The sequence below is a fragment of the Arachis hypogaea genome, chromosome 10, assembly GCF_003086295.3.
Source record: "Arachis hypogaea cultivar Tifrunner chromosome 10, arahy.Tifrunner.gnm2.J5K5, whole genome shotgun sequence".
NCBI lineage: Eukaryota > Viridiplantae > Streptophyta > Magnoliopsida > Fabales > Fabaceae > Arachis > Arachis hypogaea.
Genome location: NC_092045.1, coordinates 106274090 through 106294640, shown reverse-complemented (window position 1 = coordinate 106294640; position 20551 = coordinate 106274090). Strand labels below are relative to the sequence as shown.

The 20551-nt window shown below is 35.8% G+C and overlaps 3 protein-coding genes across 3 annotated transcripts; 1 reads left to right on the top strand and 2 right to left on the bottom strand.

Moving 5' to 3' along the window:
- Positions 1-6799: 6799 nt before the first annotated feature.
- LOC112716315 (alpha-mannosidase 2) lies at positions 6800-12990 on the top strand. The gene is made up of 4 exons (XM_025768201.3): positions 6800-7608; positions 8416-8565; positions 8790-8822; positions 9687-12990. Exons 1-4 carry the CDS (start codon positions 7060-7062, stop codon positions 12423-12425), a joined length of 3471 nt encoding a protein of 1156 aa, XP_025623986.1. The 5' UTR covers positions 6800-7059; the 3' UTR covers positions 12426-12990.
- LOC112716316 (3-ketoacyl-CoA synthase 7-like) lies at positions 12953-14608 on the bottom strand. The gene has a single exon (XM_025768202.3). It carries the CDS (start codon positions 14502-14504, stop codon positions 13146-13148), a length of 1359 nt encoding a protein of 452 aa, XP_025623987.1. The 5' UTR covers positions 14505-14608; the 3' UTR covers positions 12953-13145.
- A 2001-nt stretch (positions 14609-16609) lies between these two features.
- On the bottom strand, positions 16610-18267 carry LOC112716314 (uncharacterized). Its single transcript, XM_025768200.3, has one exon. The coding sequence runs from the start codon at positions 17762-17764 to the stop codon at positions 16766-16768; it is 999 nt and encodes a 332-aa protein (XP_025623985.1). The 5' UTR covers positions 17765-18267; the 3' UTR covers positions 16610-16765.
- Between the last annotated feature and the right edge of the window lie 2284 nt (positions 18268-20551).

Sequence of the window (20551 nt, the reverse complement as noted above, 5' to 3'; positions counted from 1 at the left end):
GTTCCATCATTTCTTCATGAGTTCTCCAACTTTACATGCTTTTTCTTCATTCCCTTGATCCAGTCTTTGCCTCCTAAATCTGAAATCACTTAACAAACATATCAAGGCATCTAATAGAATCAAGGTGAATTAAATTTATCTATTTTGAGTCCTAAAAAGCATGTTTTCACTCTTAAGCACAATTAAAGGAGAATATACAAAACCATGCTATTTCATTGAATAAATGTGGGTAAAAGGTTATAAAATCTCCTAAATCAAGCACAAGATAAACCTTACAAATGGGGTTTATCAATGGGGCCTGCGGGTTTCTTCATCTTGTTGGGAGGAGGAAGCGCGTCCATGTCATCGTCAAATTTGCCGTTGTCATAGTCCTCATCATCCTCATTAAACTCGTCGTCTAATTCGTCATTCGTGAAATCCTCCTCGTCTTCAGGCATGACGAACTTAGTAGCCTTAGCAGCATATGGGTTCTGATGAAGGGGAAGCTTCATGTCCTTGAATTGAGGAAGCTTCAGATCTTGGAATCCTTTTATCTACTGAAGTTGCTGAAGCTGCTGTTGTAGCTGTTGTTGTCTCTGAATTTGTTGTTGTAGCTGTTGTTGCTGCTGTTAATGGGGATTTGGCCCTTGCTGACCAACACCATCACCACCACTACCACACCCTTGGGTGGATGCTGGTTGTTTCCTCCACCCTTTTGGTTTTGCTGACTTTTGTTGTTGTTTCCTCCTCCGTCACCGCACCTTTGGTGTAAATTTGCATTTTGTTGAAGTGGTTAGGGAGATGGCTGTTCTGATTTTGATTGTTGTTAGGCTTGGGTGCAGCACAGAGCTTGGCATATTTGCCTGATTTTGAAAGGTTCTTGATGAGAACGTTGGGGTCTACATTCTCTGAAACCGTCACCTTCCCCTGCTCTGCATCTATCTCAGTTGTAAACACCCTTGATAAATATCATTCAACCTCTCAGATTCATCAAATTTTTCTTTTTCCTCTTCTCAACTATAATAAATGAAAAAGCACAACATTTTCTTTTCTTTTATCTGAATCAGTGTGTAATTAGCATAAGAGAATAGCAATACCATCAATTTTCTGTAGGATTTTCTTTACTTTCTGCTTGCACCTATCACAGTGTATGTTCACTTTAAAAACACATTTATGCATGCACAAGCAATCCCAACAGCATACAACAACTTAAGATAGGTTTTAATTATGAAATAAAAACAAACGGCGGAACCAAAAGAAAAGGAAAAACTTTTACTTTATTAGAAATGTACAAACTACAAAGCAAATAAACCACACCAATTAACAAGTGCATAAATGCTTCTAAACTAATTGTTGAAATTTTCTTTTTGTAACAACAAAGACAGAGGCTTTGAACATGAACAAGTACCTGTATTTTCAAAAATTCTTCTTTACTACTCATTCTTTACACATCATGGCCCATCAAGTTTTGGCACACAGCAACATTCTCCACATTTCTCAACCTTGAATTTGAAAGCCATCGGCCAATCGTCGGATGTAGATCCTACCTTTGGGGGGGTCAAGGATTGCATAATGGAATCGCTCCTATAGAATTTCAGATTGGCTAATCTTTCCAGAGTAAAGAAGAAGTTGTGTTGAGTGCAAAGGATTATATCATCCGTTGTGGAGTTGAGTATAGGGTATTAGAGTCAGATCATTTTAAGTACCATGAGAGATGTAAGGAGTTTGGTAAAGGTTGTACGTGGTTGATTCACATCACACTTCGGCAATGAAAGAGTAACTAAAAGGTTAGAAGGTACAATGGACGTCACACTTGCTTGGCTACATCAATTTCAAGTGATCACCGGCAGCTTGATTATCATATCATTTGTGCGAGGATCTTCCTTTTGGTTAGAGCCAATGCTGCGATTATGATAAAGGTGTTGCAACAAGCTACAAAAGGAACCTATGGATTCAGGCCTACTTACAGGAAGATTTGGCTAGCAAAGCAGAAGGCAACAACACATATCTATGGTGATTGGAAAGAGTCTGATGGCGAGTTGCCCCATTGGATGCTTAGTGTGTAGTCCACCATGGAAGGAACCATTGCACTGTTGAATACTTCTCCGATTAGAGTTGGTGATCAGGTTGATGAATTTACCGTGTACTTTCATCGTCTTTTCTAGACATTTCTTCCTTGTGTTGAGGCATTTCGACATTACAAACTATTGGTTAAAATTACAATACTAGATCTACAACAAAATATAAGAACAACATAAAGGAAATTACAGTAAAAGAATAGAAGAAGATTGAATGTAACTACAAGGAATTGAGAAGATAGAAGTAGAAGAAGATGAATCTAAATCTAGATCTAAGAACTAAACCTAATCCTAATCCTAATTCTAGAGAGAAGTGAGAGCTTCTCTCTCTAGAAACTACTCCTAAAACTAACTATCTATCTAATTATCCCCTAATTAGTCTATGGATGTGAATGTGTGTCAATGTATATCAATCCCCTTCAATCTTTGGCTCTTATATGCATTTTGGCGCCAAAGTTGGTTGCTGAAAACCTTCCAAAATCGCCAGGCACGTGTTACATTAATGAAGTCATGTGCCACCATCGGCACGTGGGCGCACGGTACGCGTGCGCGTCCTTGGCCTGTTTCGTAATGTGCGCGCGAGCGCCTTGTGCGCGTACGCGTGCTTGGTCGAAATCAACTCTTTGGCTTTTTGTGCTTCTCTCCACTTGCATGCTTCCTTCCTTGCTTCCTTTGATCCATGCCTAGCCTATTTCAATCCTGTAATTACTAGCAAACACATCAAGGCATCTTATGGAATCAAAGAGAAATCAAAATAAGGATTGAAAAGCATGTTTTTACACTTAAGCACAAATATGGGAGAGATAACAAAACCATGCTAATTCATAGGCTAAATGTGACAAAAGGTTATCAAAAATACTCTAAATTCAATACCAAACAAACCGTCAAATTGGGGTTTGTCAAGCATCGATGGTACTCACTTGTATGGTAAGTATGGAGTTACTTTACTTTTGGCTATCGCACAAGATGGAAACTCGAATATATTTTCCATTGTGTTTGCACTTGTGGAAGGAAAAAATGCGGAGCCCTGGTCTTTTTTCTTGGCCAATCTGCGACAATACGTGACTCCACAAGAGAGTATTCTGGTGATCTCTGACAGACATAATGGCATCAAGACTGCATTGAAGGCACTTAATAGTGGTTGGCTACCTCCTCATGCATATCAAGCATTCTACATTCGTCATATTGCAGCTAATTTCTCCATCGGTTTCAAGGGGCAAGATGCAAAAAGGCTACTTGTGAATGCTACTTATGCAAAGACTGAGGCTAAGTTTGACTATTGGTTTGATATTTTGAGGACTAAAAATCTGGCTATATGTGATTAGGCAAACAAAATGGAATATGATAAGTGGACCTAGCACCAGGACAATGGCAGACGCTTCGGTCACATCACCACCAACATATCTAAGTGTGTTAATTCTGTTTTGAAGGGCACAAGGAATCTTCCAGTCACTTCATTGGTAAAGTCCACATACAGACAACTTGCAGAGCTGTTTGTGATTCGAGGACAGACGATAGAGGCGCAATTGGGGACGGGGCATCAGTTTTGCCAGGCGCTGGTGAAAGCAATAGAGCACAACTTGAGATATTCAAGATGCTTCATTGTCACTCTGTTTGGCAGGCATCAGTCTGAGTATACTGTGGTTGAGACGACTCCTACTACTAACTTCTCGCTGGGTACGTATCGAGTTTTTCTTAGGGATTATACCTCCGATTGTGGCTTCTTTCAAGCTCTCCATTACCCATGTTGCCATGCGATCGCGCTGTGTTCAGTCGCGATTGAACTGGGCTACATATGTTGATGATGTTTACAGCATGACCAAGGTGTTCAACGTACAATGGATAGGGTTTTCACGGCCTATCCAGAAGAACTTTGGCTGCTATATGACAGTCCAACTGTCATTCTTGATCCTAATATGAGACGTGCAAGAGAAAGGCGATCGAGGTTCACCAGAATTCGTAATACCATAGATGAGGTTGATCCTACTGGACCGAAGCGTTGTGGCCTCTACAGACAGCCCGAGCACACTCGCAGGAATTGCTCTAAAAGAGGCTCAATGGCCGGAGGTGATGCATAGATGTTAAGATGTCTTTCTTTTAGTTTGTGTTGTTCTTATTGTTGTCGTTTTATCTTTATTTGAGGTAGTATGAAATAGTGTACTGGTTTAAAAATCATGTAGGTAGCGTTTGGAAGAGAGACATAGACTGAGAGATTGAGACTGAGAGGCAGAGATTGAGAGACAACGATTGAAATAAATCTTAATATTGTGTTTGGTGTAAAGTAGGAGAAAGAGACTAAAATAAGAATGAAGCTCTAATTTAATTTTCACAAAGAGTAAAGTTGAAATTAATTAATTGAAATGGGGGTATTTTAGGTATAAAATGTTATTATAGTTTCAATCTCTGTCTCTGAAAATTTTAGTCTCCTGTGTCTCCATTTTTTGGAGGTACTGAAATACTGAACTTTTGGGGATAGAGACTGAATTTTAATACCAATCTCTGTGCCAGCAAATATGATATTGAGTCCCAGTCTCTCAGACTCCGTCCCAATACCTCAAAACAAACGCTACCGTATGGATTCATGTTTTGCTCTGTGGACTTGATCTTTTGGTTTTTCGTTAATTTGATTCCTTTTAGATAGAAAAGATGCAAAAAAAAGTGACCTAAAAGGTGTACATCTAAATGTAAATATAGAAGGCGTACACATAAATAAAAATAGTCATACAGATAAACATACATAAGCGGGATACATATAAACAAAAACACACATACAAATAAACATACATAAGCGGGATATTCCTGTTGGTGATCCAACGTGGGGAACCACTAGAAGATCCAAGACTATAGTAGCTAAAGAGGACCAGCCAAGTTGGTGACATTCTTATCGACAACTCGACACATGCATATATACAACCATGCCAACCCCAGCTGTAACTGCCCATCTCATCAAGCTTTACCACAAATGGCAACCACCGAAGGTGAATTCGATTTGCACTCTTGTCACGAAACAGTTGTGTGGATAGCAGCATCCTGATGTACGCACGTGTGTATATGCAAATAGTAACATCACTCACATCGGCTGGTAGCACCCTAAACCTCTCATGAAACCATGTGAAGTAGACTGTCATCTGCTTGACTTTAGTCGGTGGCGACAGCTCACCGAATAACTCTTGAAATCACTCACAAGCTGGTCTGCCATCCTCCATAAAGTATTCGAAGTCAGTGAGCCACCCACTCACAGTCTTCCCATCCACAGGCAACCCCAGCTGATGCGCCACATCCTGCAGCGTGATTGTGCACTCTCTGAACGACATGTGAAAGGTGTGCATCTCAGGACGCCACTTCTCAATGAATGCGCTCAGTCGCTCACCATAGGCTCATCCAACAAGAACCAATGACTGTTCAACCTAACCAAGTGATACAAGCCAGCGCTTTCTAAATAAGGTATGATCTTATCATGCAATGACATATTCTATTGTCTCCGAACGTTGTAAATATACCTACTTGGATGCATCATATAATAAAAATAACTACACTCTAATTAAATTCTTATACATACAATCCCAAACCATAAATTATTACTAAAAATGACCTAATCCGGTGCAAAAACCACATAGTTGTTATCTAACTAATCTTTTAGAAGTGAGAATAAAAAACATAAAAATTCTAATATATTAAAGCCTAATCAATAAATTACTCTTAAAAAAAATTCTAATCAAAATTCATATACACGAATGTGTGTTATCTATCCAATCTTTTAAATACGAAAAAACACCAAAAATATTACGTAACAAAAAAATTTAATTCCACTTACATATTTAATAATTGCGTAAAAGGTATTCTAATCCGGTGCAAAAACTACATAGCTATTATCCGACTAATCTTTTAGAAGTGATAATAAAAGACATAAAATTTCTAATATATTAAAGCCTAATCAATAAATTACCAATAAAAAAAATTCTAATCAAACTTCACGTACACGAATGTGTGTTATCTATCCCATCTTTTAAATGCACAAAATCTCCAAAAATATTACGTAACAAAAAAATTTTAATTCCACCTACATATTTAAACAGCTACAACTCTTATAGTTAAAAGAAAACAAACCTCTTCATTGATGCTTTCGGCGGCGGCATGTGCAACTCATTGAGCCGGTACAAACGATTTTCGTCCACCATGGTATGATCTCTCTAAATTTCCCAAATTCTCTCCCAGTCTCCTCCCTCTCTCAAACTACAATTTTCTCTCTCAAACCAAATGTTTCCTCTATAACAAATCAAGAATCCATTGTTGGCTATCGCAGTTTTAGCCAGCATACACGTAAACCGCTGCACCTTCCAGCAGATTAGGATAACCGCTACATGAATCGTTGGACCCTATAATGATTTATACATTGTTGGATTTCCTTCAAAAACTGTAACATTTGATAGCCATTTCTGCATGGCATAAAATGTAACATAATTCGTGCTACCTTGGTCCTTGGAGCAGATTACGGGCGAGTGTAGCAGTTTACATAAAATTAAAATAGGACAAAGATGTAATCTATTTTAGAAAGTTGCAATTGCGTAAATTCGAAACCAATTTGATTTATTTATATAACTAGTCCAAAAAATATTTTTATATTATTGTACCAATCATAATAGATAAAATATTTTTTTCATAAAACATAAATTACTTTTATTTTAAAAAAAAAATAAAAAATAATTGAAAAAAAAATTTAAATTCTGATCTTTTATGGTTTTTTGGGCAACACAGTTGTAGTCTGGTCTTCCCATTGATCCTAAACCCCAACACACGTTCGATCCCACCACCACTATCAATCATCATCATCATCATCGAAGACGTAGAACACACACATCGTAGAACTCACCAAATCCAAAACCTTGTTTTTCTGTCGTTCCTTCTCTTCTGTTTTCATCAGAATCCAACCATAGATCCCCATTTCATGTAAAAACGAAAAAAAAATCACTTTTTTTGTTTTGTTTTTTTCCATCTTCCAAACATGGCCTTCAGCAGCAGACGCAGTGGAAGCTGGGGCCAATCGATTCTTCCATCATCAAATCCAAAATCAAAAGTACCCAGAAAGCAAAGAAGAAGAGCACAGCTCAAAGATTTCATCTTTTCCAATTTCTTCACCATTGGTCTTGTTTTCTCCTTCGCCCTATTCCTCATAATCCTCCTCCGATTTGGGGTTCCCAAACCCATCACATCACACTTCAGGGGTCGTTCTTCTCGATACAGAAAACCCTTAAGCAGAAAACCGGTTCTTCTCAAAGGAAACAGCAATGTTAACTACACTGCCATGGCTGCAAGTGTTGATATCACTACCAAAGCTCTCTATGACAAGATTGAGTTCTTGGATGTTGATGGTGGCGCTTGGAAGCAAGGTTGGAGTGTTACTTATAAAGGGAATGAGTGGGATAATGAGAAACTGAAGGTTTTTGTTGTTCCTCATTCGCATAATGATCCTGGTTGGAAGCTCACTGTGGAGGAGTATTATGATCGCCAATCGCGGCATATACTTGATACCATTGTTGAAGCACTTAGAAAGGTGGCAAAGAAAAAGAAAAACTCTGATCCTTTTGTTTTATTTTATTTTTGTGTTCTTGTATTTCCATTGTTGCTTGGCTCTATAACATTATAGTATCGTTTGATGCATGTAATAGACACTACTTAGTAGGATAAAGTTTAGCTTATGTATAGTTGTTTGTTGCTTGTATTAAAATATAGGTTTAGAAGATGGTGAATTTTGATACACCGAAGGTATAAACTTTTTTGCATTCTCATATGAATATGATCATATTGTTGCTCTATGTGTGATTCTTGAGGTAACAATAAGTGATTAGGTGAACGTGTGAAAGTGGCAATGTTATGTTAACAAGCATTAGTCTAACCAGCAATTTCCGATTTTCAACAGCTTAGCTAGCTATATAGCATGTACTTACCAAAAAAGCGGTTATAGTGTTGTTGGTTGAATAAGTTTGACTTTTGGTTAATATGAAGTGATATGAACTATGTCTATGAATTACTATATTTTCTTGAATAATTTGGAGTGGCTGAATAAGTGTGTATCTAGAATTCTACTTGGAACTCCAAAACCCTGGTTTTGATGCTTCATGATGGGAAATGAAACATCGATGTATGTTGGTGTTCTGAGAGGGGGATTGATAAGGGCAAAATTTTGTTGATTGTAAGCCCCTCTATTCCATATATGGTTCTGTTTTCAGTTGACTCCTCCAGTTCGTGCTTGCTGTCATGCTGGCGCAGGGCTTTGGTCCTTACCATTGTTAACCATCTTTAGTCTTCAGTTTGAAAGGAACCTGAATTTTGAGATTGACTAGGTAATTTGGATATGCAGGATTCTCGCCGGAAGTTCATATGGGAAGAGATGTCATACTTAGAGAGATGGTGGAGGGATGCCTCGAATGAGATGAAGGAAGCATTCACCAATTTAGTAAATAACGGGCAACTAGAAATTGTTGGAGGTGGCTGGGTGATGAATGACGAGGTAATTTATTTTGATTTAACTCTGAATATAGCTTCATTCCTATCAATAAAGTGCATGCTCTAGAAACATTCCTGATTTCTTTTTTTATTAAATAGAAAAGGGAGCGTAATTCTCGATGGAATATTTAAGTTTAAATAATAATCTCTTTAAAAACTTCTCCATCGTTAAAGTCCTAACGTGGATTTTCAGAATCTAACTTTTTATGTTTATTCTCCTCTATGCAGGCGAATTCCCATTATTATGCTATAATTGAACAGGTATGCTGAAAGATTTATCTTCTTTATGCTTGCATATATGTGGTGTTGTATTGATGTATTTTTTTTCGTTGATCATTATTCATTATTTCAATAATAGGAACAGTCCAATATGCTTTCCTACTAACTTCTTATGCTTCCCCACTTTTTAGCTGATTCAGTTAAGTCACTGAGTAAATGGTTCTTTATTTAGGAATGCAACAAGTGATCTATTATATGCCTAAATATACTACTGATGATCAAATTTAAAGTCATTATGTTTCTCTTTTGTGCTTATTAATAATTTATTTGGGCATCATAATGTGATATGAAGTTTAATGAAATATATGTTTGAGATGTATCTTTTCCTCCTCAACCAAATAAGTTTTTATTGATGCTTTTAAATATTTTTACTATCAATCTTTTAACGAAGGTTTCTTTTTGTATTTTAGCAAAAATATTATCTTAGTTGGTGTTTTACCCACCCATTATTTGGATAAAACAGTCTTATATTTATTTTAAGATTCTATGGTCTGTGATGTATTTTCATAAGTTTTATCTATCAAAATGGCATCTAAGATATAGTGCTGTTGCAATTAGTAACGCTAAATAAGTTTCAACTCTTCCTAACCCAATAATACTGTGTATCTTGGTCATGTCAACTTATATAAATCTTAACTCTTTGCAATACAATCGAACTCAGTGTCAATGGAATACGTTTTCTATTTGGGTTTGTCGATGTACTTAGTACTCATTTATCAGAATAACTTGTTTCCATTGTTCAATCTGTCAATCATGTGATTTCATGTTCGTGTCAAACTACAACATTTAGCTCTAGAGATTTGTTATTCGATGCTGGTACTTAATCTTTGTAAAATTATGTATCAGGTGACAGAAGGCAATCTGTGGTTGAATGAAACCCTTGGATTCATTCCAAAAAATTCTTGGGCGATAGATCCATTTGGTTATTCAGCTACCATGGCATACCTTTTGCGTCGTATGGGTTTCGACAACATGCTTATCCAGAGGACCCATTACGAGCTGAAGAAAGAACTTGCATGGCATAAGAATTTAGAATACATATGGCGTCAGAGCTGGGATGCAGAGGAAACAACTGATATTTTTGTCCACATGATGCCCTTTTATTCATATGATATACCTCATACATGTGGCCCCGAGCCTGCAATTTGTTGTCAATTTGACTTTGCTCGCATGCCCGGTTTTCCTTATGAACAGTGCCCATGGAGAATAAATCCTGAGGAAACCACTCAGGATAATGTTCAGGAGAGAGCACTTAAGCTCCTGGATCAATATAAGAAAAAATCTACTTTGTACCGAACCAACACTCTTCTTATTCCTCTTGGTGATGATTTTCGCTATATTAATATTGAGGAAGCAGAAGCCCAATTCAGGAATTACCAAAGTTTATTTGATTATATTAATTCAAATCCCAGTCTGAATGCAGAGGCAAAATTCGGCACTTTGGATGATTACTTTCAAACCCTGCGTGAGGAGTCAGAGAGAATAAATTATACTGTTCGCGGTGAAATAGGGTCTAGTATAGTTGAAGGTTTTCCTTCTCTGTCAGGTGATTTTTTTACCTATGCTGATCGGGAAAAAGATTACTGGAGTGGTTATTATGTTTCACGGCCCTTCTTCAAGGCTGTGGATAGGGTACTAGAGCAGACACTTCGCGCCACAGAAATGATGGTAGCCCTAGTACTCGGAATATGTCATAGATCAAATTGTGAGAAACTGGGAACGGGGTTTTCATATAAGTTAACTGCGGCAAGAAGGAACTTGGCTCTTTTTCAGCATCATGATGGGGTAACTGGTACTGCTAAAGATCATGTGGTTATGGACTATGGTATGCGGATGCACACTTCATTACAGGACCTGCAGCTTTTTATGTCGAAGGCCATTGAGCCTCTTCTCGGTATCCGCTTTGAGAAATTAGATGTAACTCCGGCTCAGTTTGAGCCGTCATTGGTGAGAACTAAATATGATGCTCAGCCATTGCATAAAGTGATTGGTATTCGGGAGGGTGTTTACCAAACAGTGGTACTTTTCAATCCTTTGGAGCAAACCAGAGAAGAAGTTGTAATGGTGGTTGTTGACAGTCCTGATGTTACTGTAGTTGATTCTAACTGGAGTTGCATTCAAAGCCAAATTTCTCCGGATTTGCAGCATCATAATAGCAAGATCTTTACTGGGAAGCATCGACTTCACTGGGAGGTCTCCATTCCTGCAATGGGGTTGGAGACTTATTACATTTCGCATGGTTTTGATGGCTGTGCAAAGGCAGTGCCTGCAAAATTGAAAATTTCCTCCAAATCTGGTTCCGTTCCCTGTCTTACTCCGTACTCTTGCTCAGAAATACAAGGTGATGTGGCTGAAATTGAGAATCAGCATAAAAAACTTACCTTTGATGTGAGGAATGGTTTGTTGCAGAAGATATCCTTGAAACATGGTTCTCCAACTACTGTAAATGAGGAAATCGGTATGTATACTAGTTCGGGTGGAGCATACTTGTTCAAACCTAGGGGTCATGCTCAGTCTATTATCGAAGAAGGTGGACAATTGCTGATCTCAGAAGGCCCTTTGATGCAGGAAGTATACTCGTATCCGAAAACAGGTTGGGCGGATTCTCCCATTTCTCATAGCACTCGCCTATATAATGGAGAGAATACAGTCCAAGGGTTTGTTGTTGAAAAGGAATATCATGTGGAGATGAATAGCCATGCTTTCAATGATAGAGAGATGATAGTTAGATACAAAACAGATGTTGATAATAACAGGATATTTTATTCTGATTTGAATGGATTTCAGATGAGCCGACGGGAAACTTATGATAAGATCCCCTTGCAAGGCAATTTCTACCCTATGCCGTCTCTTGCATTCATTCAAGGATCCAGTGGCTCACGGTTTTCTGTCCATTCTCGGCAATCACTGGGTGCAGCAAGCCTTCAAGATGGATGGCTAGAGATAATGCTTGACCGTCGCCTGCCGAGAGATGATGGTCGTGGTCTCGGCCAAGGAGTGACGGATAACCGTGTGATGAATGTTGTCTTCCACATAACTTTGGAACGTAACGTTTCTGCCGTCACAAATTTGGGTTCCAGCTCTTTTGCTTTTAGCCCTTCTCTTTTCTCTCACCGAGCCGGTTCTCACTTGAACTATCCACTACATGCATTCATTTCCAAGAAGGCTCTGGACCTATCCGCGAAGCCACCACCTAGATCATTTTCTCCTCTGGCTGCTCCATTGCCATGCGATTTGCACATAGTAAACTTAAAGATTCCCAGGCCCCTAAAGTTTTTGCAGCAAACACCGGAAGGTTCTAGATTTTCCATAATTCTGCACAGGAGACATTGGGATTCTTCATACTGCCGGAAGGGAAGATCACAATGCACCAACCTGGCCGAAGACCCTGTGAACCTGTTCTCCATGTTCAAAGATCTTGCAGTCGTGAAGGTCAAAGCAACTTCCTTGAATCTTCTCCATGAGGACCCGGAAATAATGGGATTCACGGAGCAGTTTGGAGATCTTGCGCAAGAGGGGCACGTTGTCATGTCGCCCATGGAACTGCAAGCATACAAGTTGGATCTGCGGCCACCACTACAATAGAATCCTCATCACTAAGCCTTTTTGCCGCTGATTTAAGCCGAATTGCAAGGAATGGTAAGAATGAACTATTCTCAAACCGCTTTCTCATGTAACCATTGTGTTTAAGGCAGTGCAGGTGAAAACACAATTTAAGGTAAAATTCAAGGAAAGAGCAACGGATTCGGCCGAGGAAGTGTGACCGGAGACTTTTGTAGATTGCCTCTTAGTAACAATGTATGAGCTGATAGCACCTTGCGGCTTCTTGTTTGTTCAGTATGTTTCTGTAGCATTTATGTTTCTGTTTTCTTGAACTTAGTTTAAAACAAAAAGGGTGAATTTTGCTTTATTGGCTTGCATGTTATTGTAGAACACTTCTCTTAGAGGGAGGTTAGTGATACATGTACAGATCTAATACCTCTATGTATGCTAAAGCAGTTAGTTCTTTCTTTGGTTGTAGGCTCAAGAAGTTAGCAATGTTGAACATTGACATGATTGTAGTTTTTGACTCTTCATTCATGATGAGCACTATGAATGATGCTTGAACATTATGAATGATGTTCTGTTTAGAATTTCATTGCAACACAAATTGGTTGTAGCCACTAGCCACACAGCAACAAGTAGATTGAAATGCTTTAAAATACATGATGAAGACATTGAATTAAAATTATTCTATCCAAATGACATTGCAAGCTATAGAGCTAAATGATTATGCTTCTTGAACCTACAATATGTTTTTTCCCTTCAACAATCAAACACAGGTATCTCAATTGGATATGAATGGATTATACCAGACCATGCATTCCTTTCATTTGGATCAATGTCAGCAATGCATTTCCATGCTGCACTGTTACACTTGAATCCACTTCCAAATCCAATTTGCCAAACCCTATCTCCTTTCTTTACCTTTCCTTTTGCCTCCAAATAGCACAGTTCATACCATACAGAAGAAGATGAAGTGTTGCCGAATCTATACAACGCCATCCTAGACGCTTCTCCGTCTTCCTTCTGCAGCTTCAAACTCTCTTCTATGGCGTCAATAACCGATTTGCCCCCTGCATGAATGCAAAAATGCTGGAACGCCTTCCTGAAATTCGGTAGATAGATTTTTTTCTGGTCTCCTGATGGCAAGAGTTTTGTTTGAATTGCTGACCATACGTAGCGAAGCAGCTCCGAATATGGTAGGACAAGAGGGCCTAGCTCTCTCATGTTGGTCCTCAAAGCCGACCCAGCAACGCGAAGAAGCTCACGTGACAAGGAAACACCAACGACACCATCTTTATCAGGATCCTGGTACACAGATTTGTATGCTTTTTCGTCTGATCCTAAATGGGTTCTCACAAGATGTTGAAGTTCATACTTGGCGATTTTCTTGTCCTGTTTTCTGTTAGAAATTAAGATCGCTGCTCCCCCCATTCGGAATAACACGTTCGTCATAATCTTGGACTTCGATTTCCCTTGGTATCCATTCGGAGCTATAGCCTCCGTGGTTAGAACCAAAGCCAATGAGTTCTTATAAACTCTGAGAAGATCTTTCACCAAGCTTATCGACAATATTCCGGCGCTGCAGCCCATTCCGCTGAGGTTGAAACTCTTTATGTTGCTTCTGAGTCCAAATCTGTTAATGATCATGGATGGAATTGAGGGTGTGGGACAGAACAAGCTGCAATTTGAGACAAGGATATCAATGCTTTTGGGATGAACATTGTGCTTGGACAAAAGGTCTTTAACAATTTCGAAAAGAACCATTTCCATCTCTGCAACTCCATTCCTCAAAGAACAATTTGGTGGGATTTCATGAACTGGTGGTGGCATGCATGACTCATCTCCAATCCCTGATCTTTCCAACACTCTCATTTCAAAGTCTAAGATATCTTGGTCAAAGTTGCAAAATTCAGAGTGTTCTACGAAATGGGAGTGAGGAACTCTTAAATGATTAGGAGGTGAATAACAAACATAGTCAACAAGGTAGACACCATTGGATCTCAAATAAAAGAAAAGGGATATCAAAATTATTGATACAATTGCAAAGTATTGTGTCACATAGATTGAACCATCACATATGAGAGAAAAATATTTGCATACAAGAGTTTCCATGGTCATAATAAGCTTATAATAATTTTGTGTGTTTGATATATTATTACTTCAAATGTAAAGAACCACTTCATTTTAGTAAGTAAGAAAGAAGTTTTGTTTTGTTGTTATTCAAGAAAGTGGTTTCAAAATGCAACTACTCTTATCTCCTTAGTCTTTTCTCATGCAAATTGGCATCCCGTTTGCGTGACCTAAATTTCATACAGCAAAAAATAATCATAACATTCGTGTTGCATTCCATTTTCTAGGGAAATTGACCCTAATATGTGATAGTCACAATGTTTGTGTGACACTTTGAGCTAACCATATAACATTAAAAATGGAGTAAATGATAGAACTAACCTTAGTTGAGTTCGTATGGTTAAACCCTAAACACTAAATCATAAGTTCTAAATTTCAATTTTAAACCCTAAATTTTGTATTTGACAAAGTATTTGTGTATTTAACCCAAATCTTTGTGAAAATATTTGGATAATTATTTAAAAAATATGTAAAAAATACCAATGTCTCATTTTTTAATTTTTTTGAGAATATATATTTAATATCTAATAATCTTTATAACATTTTTAAATCTTTCAAAAATTTATTTGCCAACCGTATCTTTCGAGATAATTTTTTCCAGCAATATAAAGTTTTGTACTATTTTAATAACTTATTCATAATTTTATATATCGAAGTCTTCCATATTTCTCAAATATATATATATATATATATATATATATATATATATATATATATATATATATATCATGGCAACAAAAATAATTTTCTTTTTTATTAATTTCATAAAATGTATATTCAGAAAAACAAATATAATTAAATAACTTAATAAAAAAATTTAAACTATTAATACATCCAAATTAAACTCTAAAACTAAAGAAATCAACAAAGTTTATGGGATTGGAATTTTCTCATTGTTCTTAAGGGTAAACGTTATCCTATTCCTCATGCATCTAGGTTTTTCCTCTCCAATCTTTCTTTTGCATGTGCTTGAACTAACTCACTTTTTGTGACATATGCTCATAGATAAGATATGAGTGGTTTCGTATTTGTTCATTCGAATACTTGAAAAATCTTGATCATGTGAGCGGTGTTTATACCACACATACACCAAATAACATGAAAAACAAAACTTCCCCTGCTAATGCTTTCATCATAAATAAGATTTAACAAAAATCTAAAATTTTCTTCCTTAGTGTTTCGGACATGTCTATCTTCTCTTGTTAATTTTTTAAGTTGAATTAACTTCTCCATGCAATTGCCAAATCCCGTTGGTCCAAAGCTGCTAATATCTAGAAAGACCATTTCTATTACAACTTTTAATATTATTCTTCCTTTTTTTTATGTGTACATCAACTTTTACTATTCTACTATATGATTACTTTAGCACATATAATACAGTCTTTTGCTTTTCTAGGCACACACTTTAGCATAATCTTGTTATCCAAGTTTGTGCCGTGTGAGACCCACACGATACTGCAAAATAAATAAAAAATAAAATAAAAAACAAACTCTGTCAATTTAGGCTGCATTAGCAATTTAGCACACCATATTCATATGCAAAATTTGCTAAGCACACCCATCATCCTTCTAATTACTTGTGCCGATTGTGTCGCCAATGCCGCAAATATAGATTTATGCTGATTTTATAAGAAACCTAAATATCGTTAATTATATTACTATCATTATCATATGATACAGTCATTATAGGCTTCTCTAATAAGAAATCCTTCTGTGAGTTGGCACATGAAAAAGTAAACCCATATACTGGCCATCCTTCTTTTGCTGAAATCCACTATATCATGTCATGTGTGTGCCGATTCAATTCCAAACAAACCCCACCAATCCATTATCGTTAATTTCTCCTAGAAAATCATAACTCATAGGAAATTAAAAGGTTTAATATATGAATAAATTATATAATCTCAAGTAAGTCACAATTCACAAAACATTTCTTTCATGCTTGTCACAACATACTTGTTACCTAAAATACAATTAAAATTACAATATTATAAATTATATAATATATGCAAATATTAAAAAGAATTATACGTTAAATCTAAATCTATCTCATATTCTTATTAAATATTAGTTATTAGCAGTATACTATGTCATTAAATTACCAAAAAAAATCGTATTAACATGGTGAGACCCTCAGCAAAAAGTAGGGGAAAAAACAAACAAAAAATATTACATAATTTGATAACCAAATTCATAAAATAAAAAAATAAAATAATACTCTAAATAGTTAAATATCATTAAAATTGATATTAAAAGGGGTGCAAATTACGACCAACCCCATTGACATTTGCGAAAATTCCAATCAACTCCTGCCTATACGGAAACACCGACTTCCTACCGCTCTTTCCATCACGCTCCACCGACGCGCCGCCGTAACCGTCACCAGATCCCGCCTTCGCTGCCGCAACCTTGCTTGTCCTCTTGCTCGTAACTCCAAACACAAAATCACGCTTCTTATCAAGATCACTACCACTACCACCGTCACCGTTACCGTTACCACTGGTACTACCCCTATTCTTGTTACCCTTTCCATCGCTGTGGCTCCTAAGAAGAAGTTCTCGAATCTTCCACCGCTTCGAAGAAGAGGTGCCAGTGGAGTTGCTCTTCTTGTTATTCCTGTCCCTCGCAGCTACTTTCGCGTTATTTGGATTCCAAACGCAGTACGTTCCTTCTGGAACTCTTTCGAGACTGTTATCGTCGTCCACGACGCTGTCGTTTTCAGACGAACACGATTCCTCGAACATCAGCATCCTTAGAGGTAAACGACGCTGAATCGTTGTGGAAGCATCGTCGTAATTAACGGGAACGGGAGCCTCTTGTTGAGAATAAACCGAAGAAACGACGGCGTTGTTGATGTCGTTTCTTAAAGGAGCGCCGAAGAGAGGGTACATGTACAGAGGCCTGATCTGACCGTTGTAGAAAATGTCATCTGCGGAAATTGGCGAAGTGTTTTGTTCTCTTGAAACGAACGTGAACTCGAAGTCATCGTCGTCGTTTTGGTTGGCTTTGTCGTCGTTTTGGTGGCGGTGGTTGTCGTTTTCATTTTCCCAGGGCGGGAAGAGCGACTCGTCGTCGTCTTCGAGGACGGAAGCGGCGTCGTTTTGGTGAGGGTTTTGGCGGAGCTCGTTGATGACGCGGGCGGCGATATCGGCGAGAGTTTCGGAGGAGTAGCTGCTGAAGCTGGGAGATGGTGACACGTGTAAAGAAAAAGAAGAAGAAGAAGAAGAAGGTTCATGTTGTTGCATCATGGCAGGCACTTTTGCTTTGAAGAATGCGGTTCCGTTTTGGCTTTACCTTTCTTTTTTAACGCAGAGAGAGAAATAACGATGAAAAGAAGGAAGGAAAGAGCGAAGAAGAGTTTGGTTGAAATGAAGGAAAGTGTGTGGCGGTTGTGAAATGGGATATGTCATATATAGGGTGTGAATGTGAATGTGAATGGCAGGGGTTGTGGAACTTGCTTATTAGCTTAGATTTTTATTTTTTGGGAATTTTTTAAAATTTTTTAATTTTGTTTTTATGTGTATATGTATAAGACAGATTCTAAAACACTAACAAGAAAGATAACCAGTAGTTGAGTTCATAATTTACTAGTTAAGTGGTCTATATAAGTTTAGTTTAGAATATTTTATTCGCTTCTACTTTTTTTTATTGTACTATCTTTAATGATATTTTTTTTAAGTCTGTTAGGCAGTTATTATTATTTTTCTCAACAAATAACGAATATTTATAGAACATTTTAAAGTATTAATATCAAAATACAAAAACCAGTAACACAAAAGCAACAAAACAAGAATGTAGCAGGAAAAAAACTTCAAGTATCGTGTTTATTTTGATAAAGTCGTAAAAATGTGAAAAATATAATAATTTATGCATGAATATTTTTTTATTAATATGTAAGTATATGTAATTAGAATAATGTTACATATTTAAATTTTTTTATGAACTAAGCCTAATCAAATTTAACAATAAAATTTAGAATAATACTAATCATAACTAATTTTTATTATTAGACCAACTTTGTGTAAAATTAATAACTAAAAATTATTAGATAATTTGACAAATTTGATTATTTATTTACAATATAAAAAAGTTTGTTGTGTTAATTATTATTATTATTTCGTGTCAGTAATTTTAGTTATTAATTTCTCATTCTTAAAACACATCATAATCTTCCGCTAATTTTACCTACATGCTGAACTACTTAGTAAACTTGTCCTTAGAAAAACTATGCAAAGAAAAAGTGCACATGAAAGTAAGAGAAATTAGAGAATGGGACAGTGCCCAATTGGGTAAGACTGTGCTAAAGTTTGGTAATGTATGTGTGAGCCCATTAATTCACGCCTGCCGCCATCACTCACTCCTTCTTCCTCGATCTCACTAGTCATTATACACTTTTTATTTTTAGTTTAATCGGTCTGTCATTTTTATAATTTTATTAAATTTATACTTATATTTTTTAATTAAATTTGTATATAAAAAATATTAAAATTAATAAAATATTTTTCTTAAAAATATATAATCAAATATTTAATTAAATTTTTAATTATAAATATTTTTAATTTATAAAAAAATATTCTATTAAATCGAATATTCTTTACACTAATACAGATTTAATTAAAAAATTAAAAACAAAAATTTAATTGAAATTTTTTAAAAATTTAATTATAAATTTAATAAAATTATAAAAATTAATAGAATAATTAATTTTTAAAAAAAATTCTCATCTCAGTAGACCTTCAAAAGAAACTTTTTAAAATATATTATTATTATTATTATTATGCTGCGGGTGTGATGTGAACTAGTTTTTGCTTGCTTAATTGACACGTATCACGTGTTACGATCTTGACACGTGTGTGAAAAGCGTAGAAATACACAAAGGAAGGTTGGTAGTTCTGCAGTCGTTACCTGTATTTTTTTTTTCCTTTCTAGAACTACCAATGTATGATTCAATTTCTAGGTGATGGAAGAGACGAAGAGTGAAGAGTTTTTATGTGGGGGTTTTCATTCATTAAGCCTTTATTATATTATTATTATTATTATTATTTTTATTTATCTTATCTTATATATACTTTTCAAATTGGAAGTGCGAAACCAATGACATCAAATCATTGGGGGATCGTCGAAGCTTGATGATGAATTTGATGATGATGATTGATGAAGCATTAAGGATCAATCGCATACATGGCCCCACACCATTTGTTTATTCTTTCATCTATTGATTAATTAATTATTAATTATAATATATAAGATCTCGCCAACTTCTCTACATGACTTTTATCGTAGTTATCTAATTCGGTTCGGTTTGATCGGTCGAAACTCGAATAAAAAAACAAATTGAATCATCATTTAAATATTAAATAATTAATTTGATCAAATTTAATCAAATTTAATAAAAATTGATGAAAATTAACTAAAGAAAATATTCCAATCAAATTGACTAAGTTATTATTTATTTGCAATCGATGATTTTTTTATTAAAAATATTACGTGAATAAATTAAATTATATTTACAAACTAAACAAATATTAATTACAGTATATTTTTTATTTTTATAATTATAATTTTTATTTTTTTAATAAATATAAACTAATTGATAAGTTATTAAAATTTAAAAATAATAGTTAATCTAATATAAAATAAAACTAAAAATAAAAAAATTAAATTAAATTTTATATAATTATTTAATTATAATCGAATTAACTAATTCAATAATTTGTTAATCTAACTTGTCCGATTATGACAACTATGATTTTTATAATAGCTAAATCCCTCCTAAAAAGTAACATTAATAAGAAATCACTCTAACTAGTTGATTCCTTAACAAAATTGCAAGTATTTGATACCGCTGCGCAAACCATAATTCTTTTTATGATCTGATAATTTATTCATTTACAGTTATGAGAAATATATATACGAAAAGTAGTCCGGTGGTAATAAGTTTTGATTGTGCTGGATAATTGATCAAGGTACTTAGCTTGATCAAATGCATGTGATGATTGAGAAGGAAATAACAACAATTTTCTGATAAAAGAGTT

What these genes read in the sequence shown, in the direction of transcription:
- LOC112716314 (XM_025768200.3), bottom strand. Translation starts at nt 17,764, where the DNA reads ATGATGCAACAACATGAACCTTCTTCTTCTTCTTCTTCTTTTTCTTTA.
- LOC112716316 (XM_025768202.3), bottom strand. Translation starts at nt 14,504, where the DNA reads ATGACCATGGAAACTCTTGTATGCAAATATTTTTCTCTCATATGTGAT.
- LOC112716315 (XM_025768201.3), top strand. Translation starts at nt 7,060, where the DNA reads ATGGCCTTCAGCAGCAGACGCAGTGGAAGCTGGGGCCAATCGATTCTT. An exon ending in GCTGGGTGATGAATGACGAG is followed by an intron (nt 8,566 to 8,789) that starts GTAATTTATTTT and finishes TCCTCTATGCAG; the next exon opens with GCGAATTCCCATTATTATGC. An exon ending in ATTATGCTATAATTGAACAG is followed by an intron (nt 8,823 to 9,686) that starts GTATGCTGAAAG and finishes ATTATGTATCAG; the next exon opens with GTGACAGAAGGCAATCTGTG.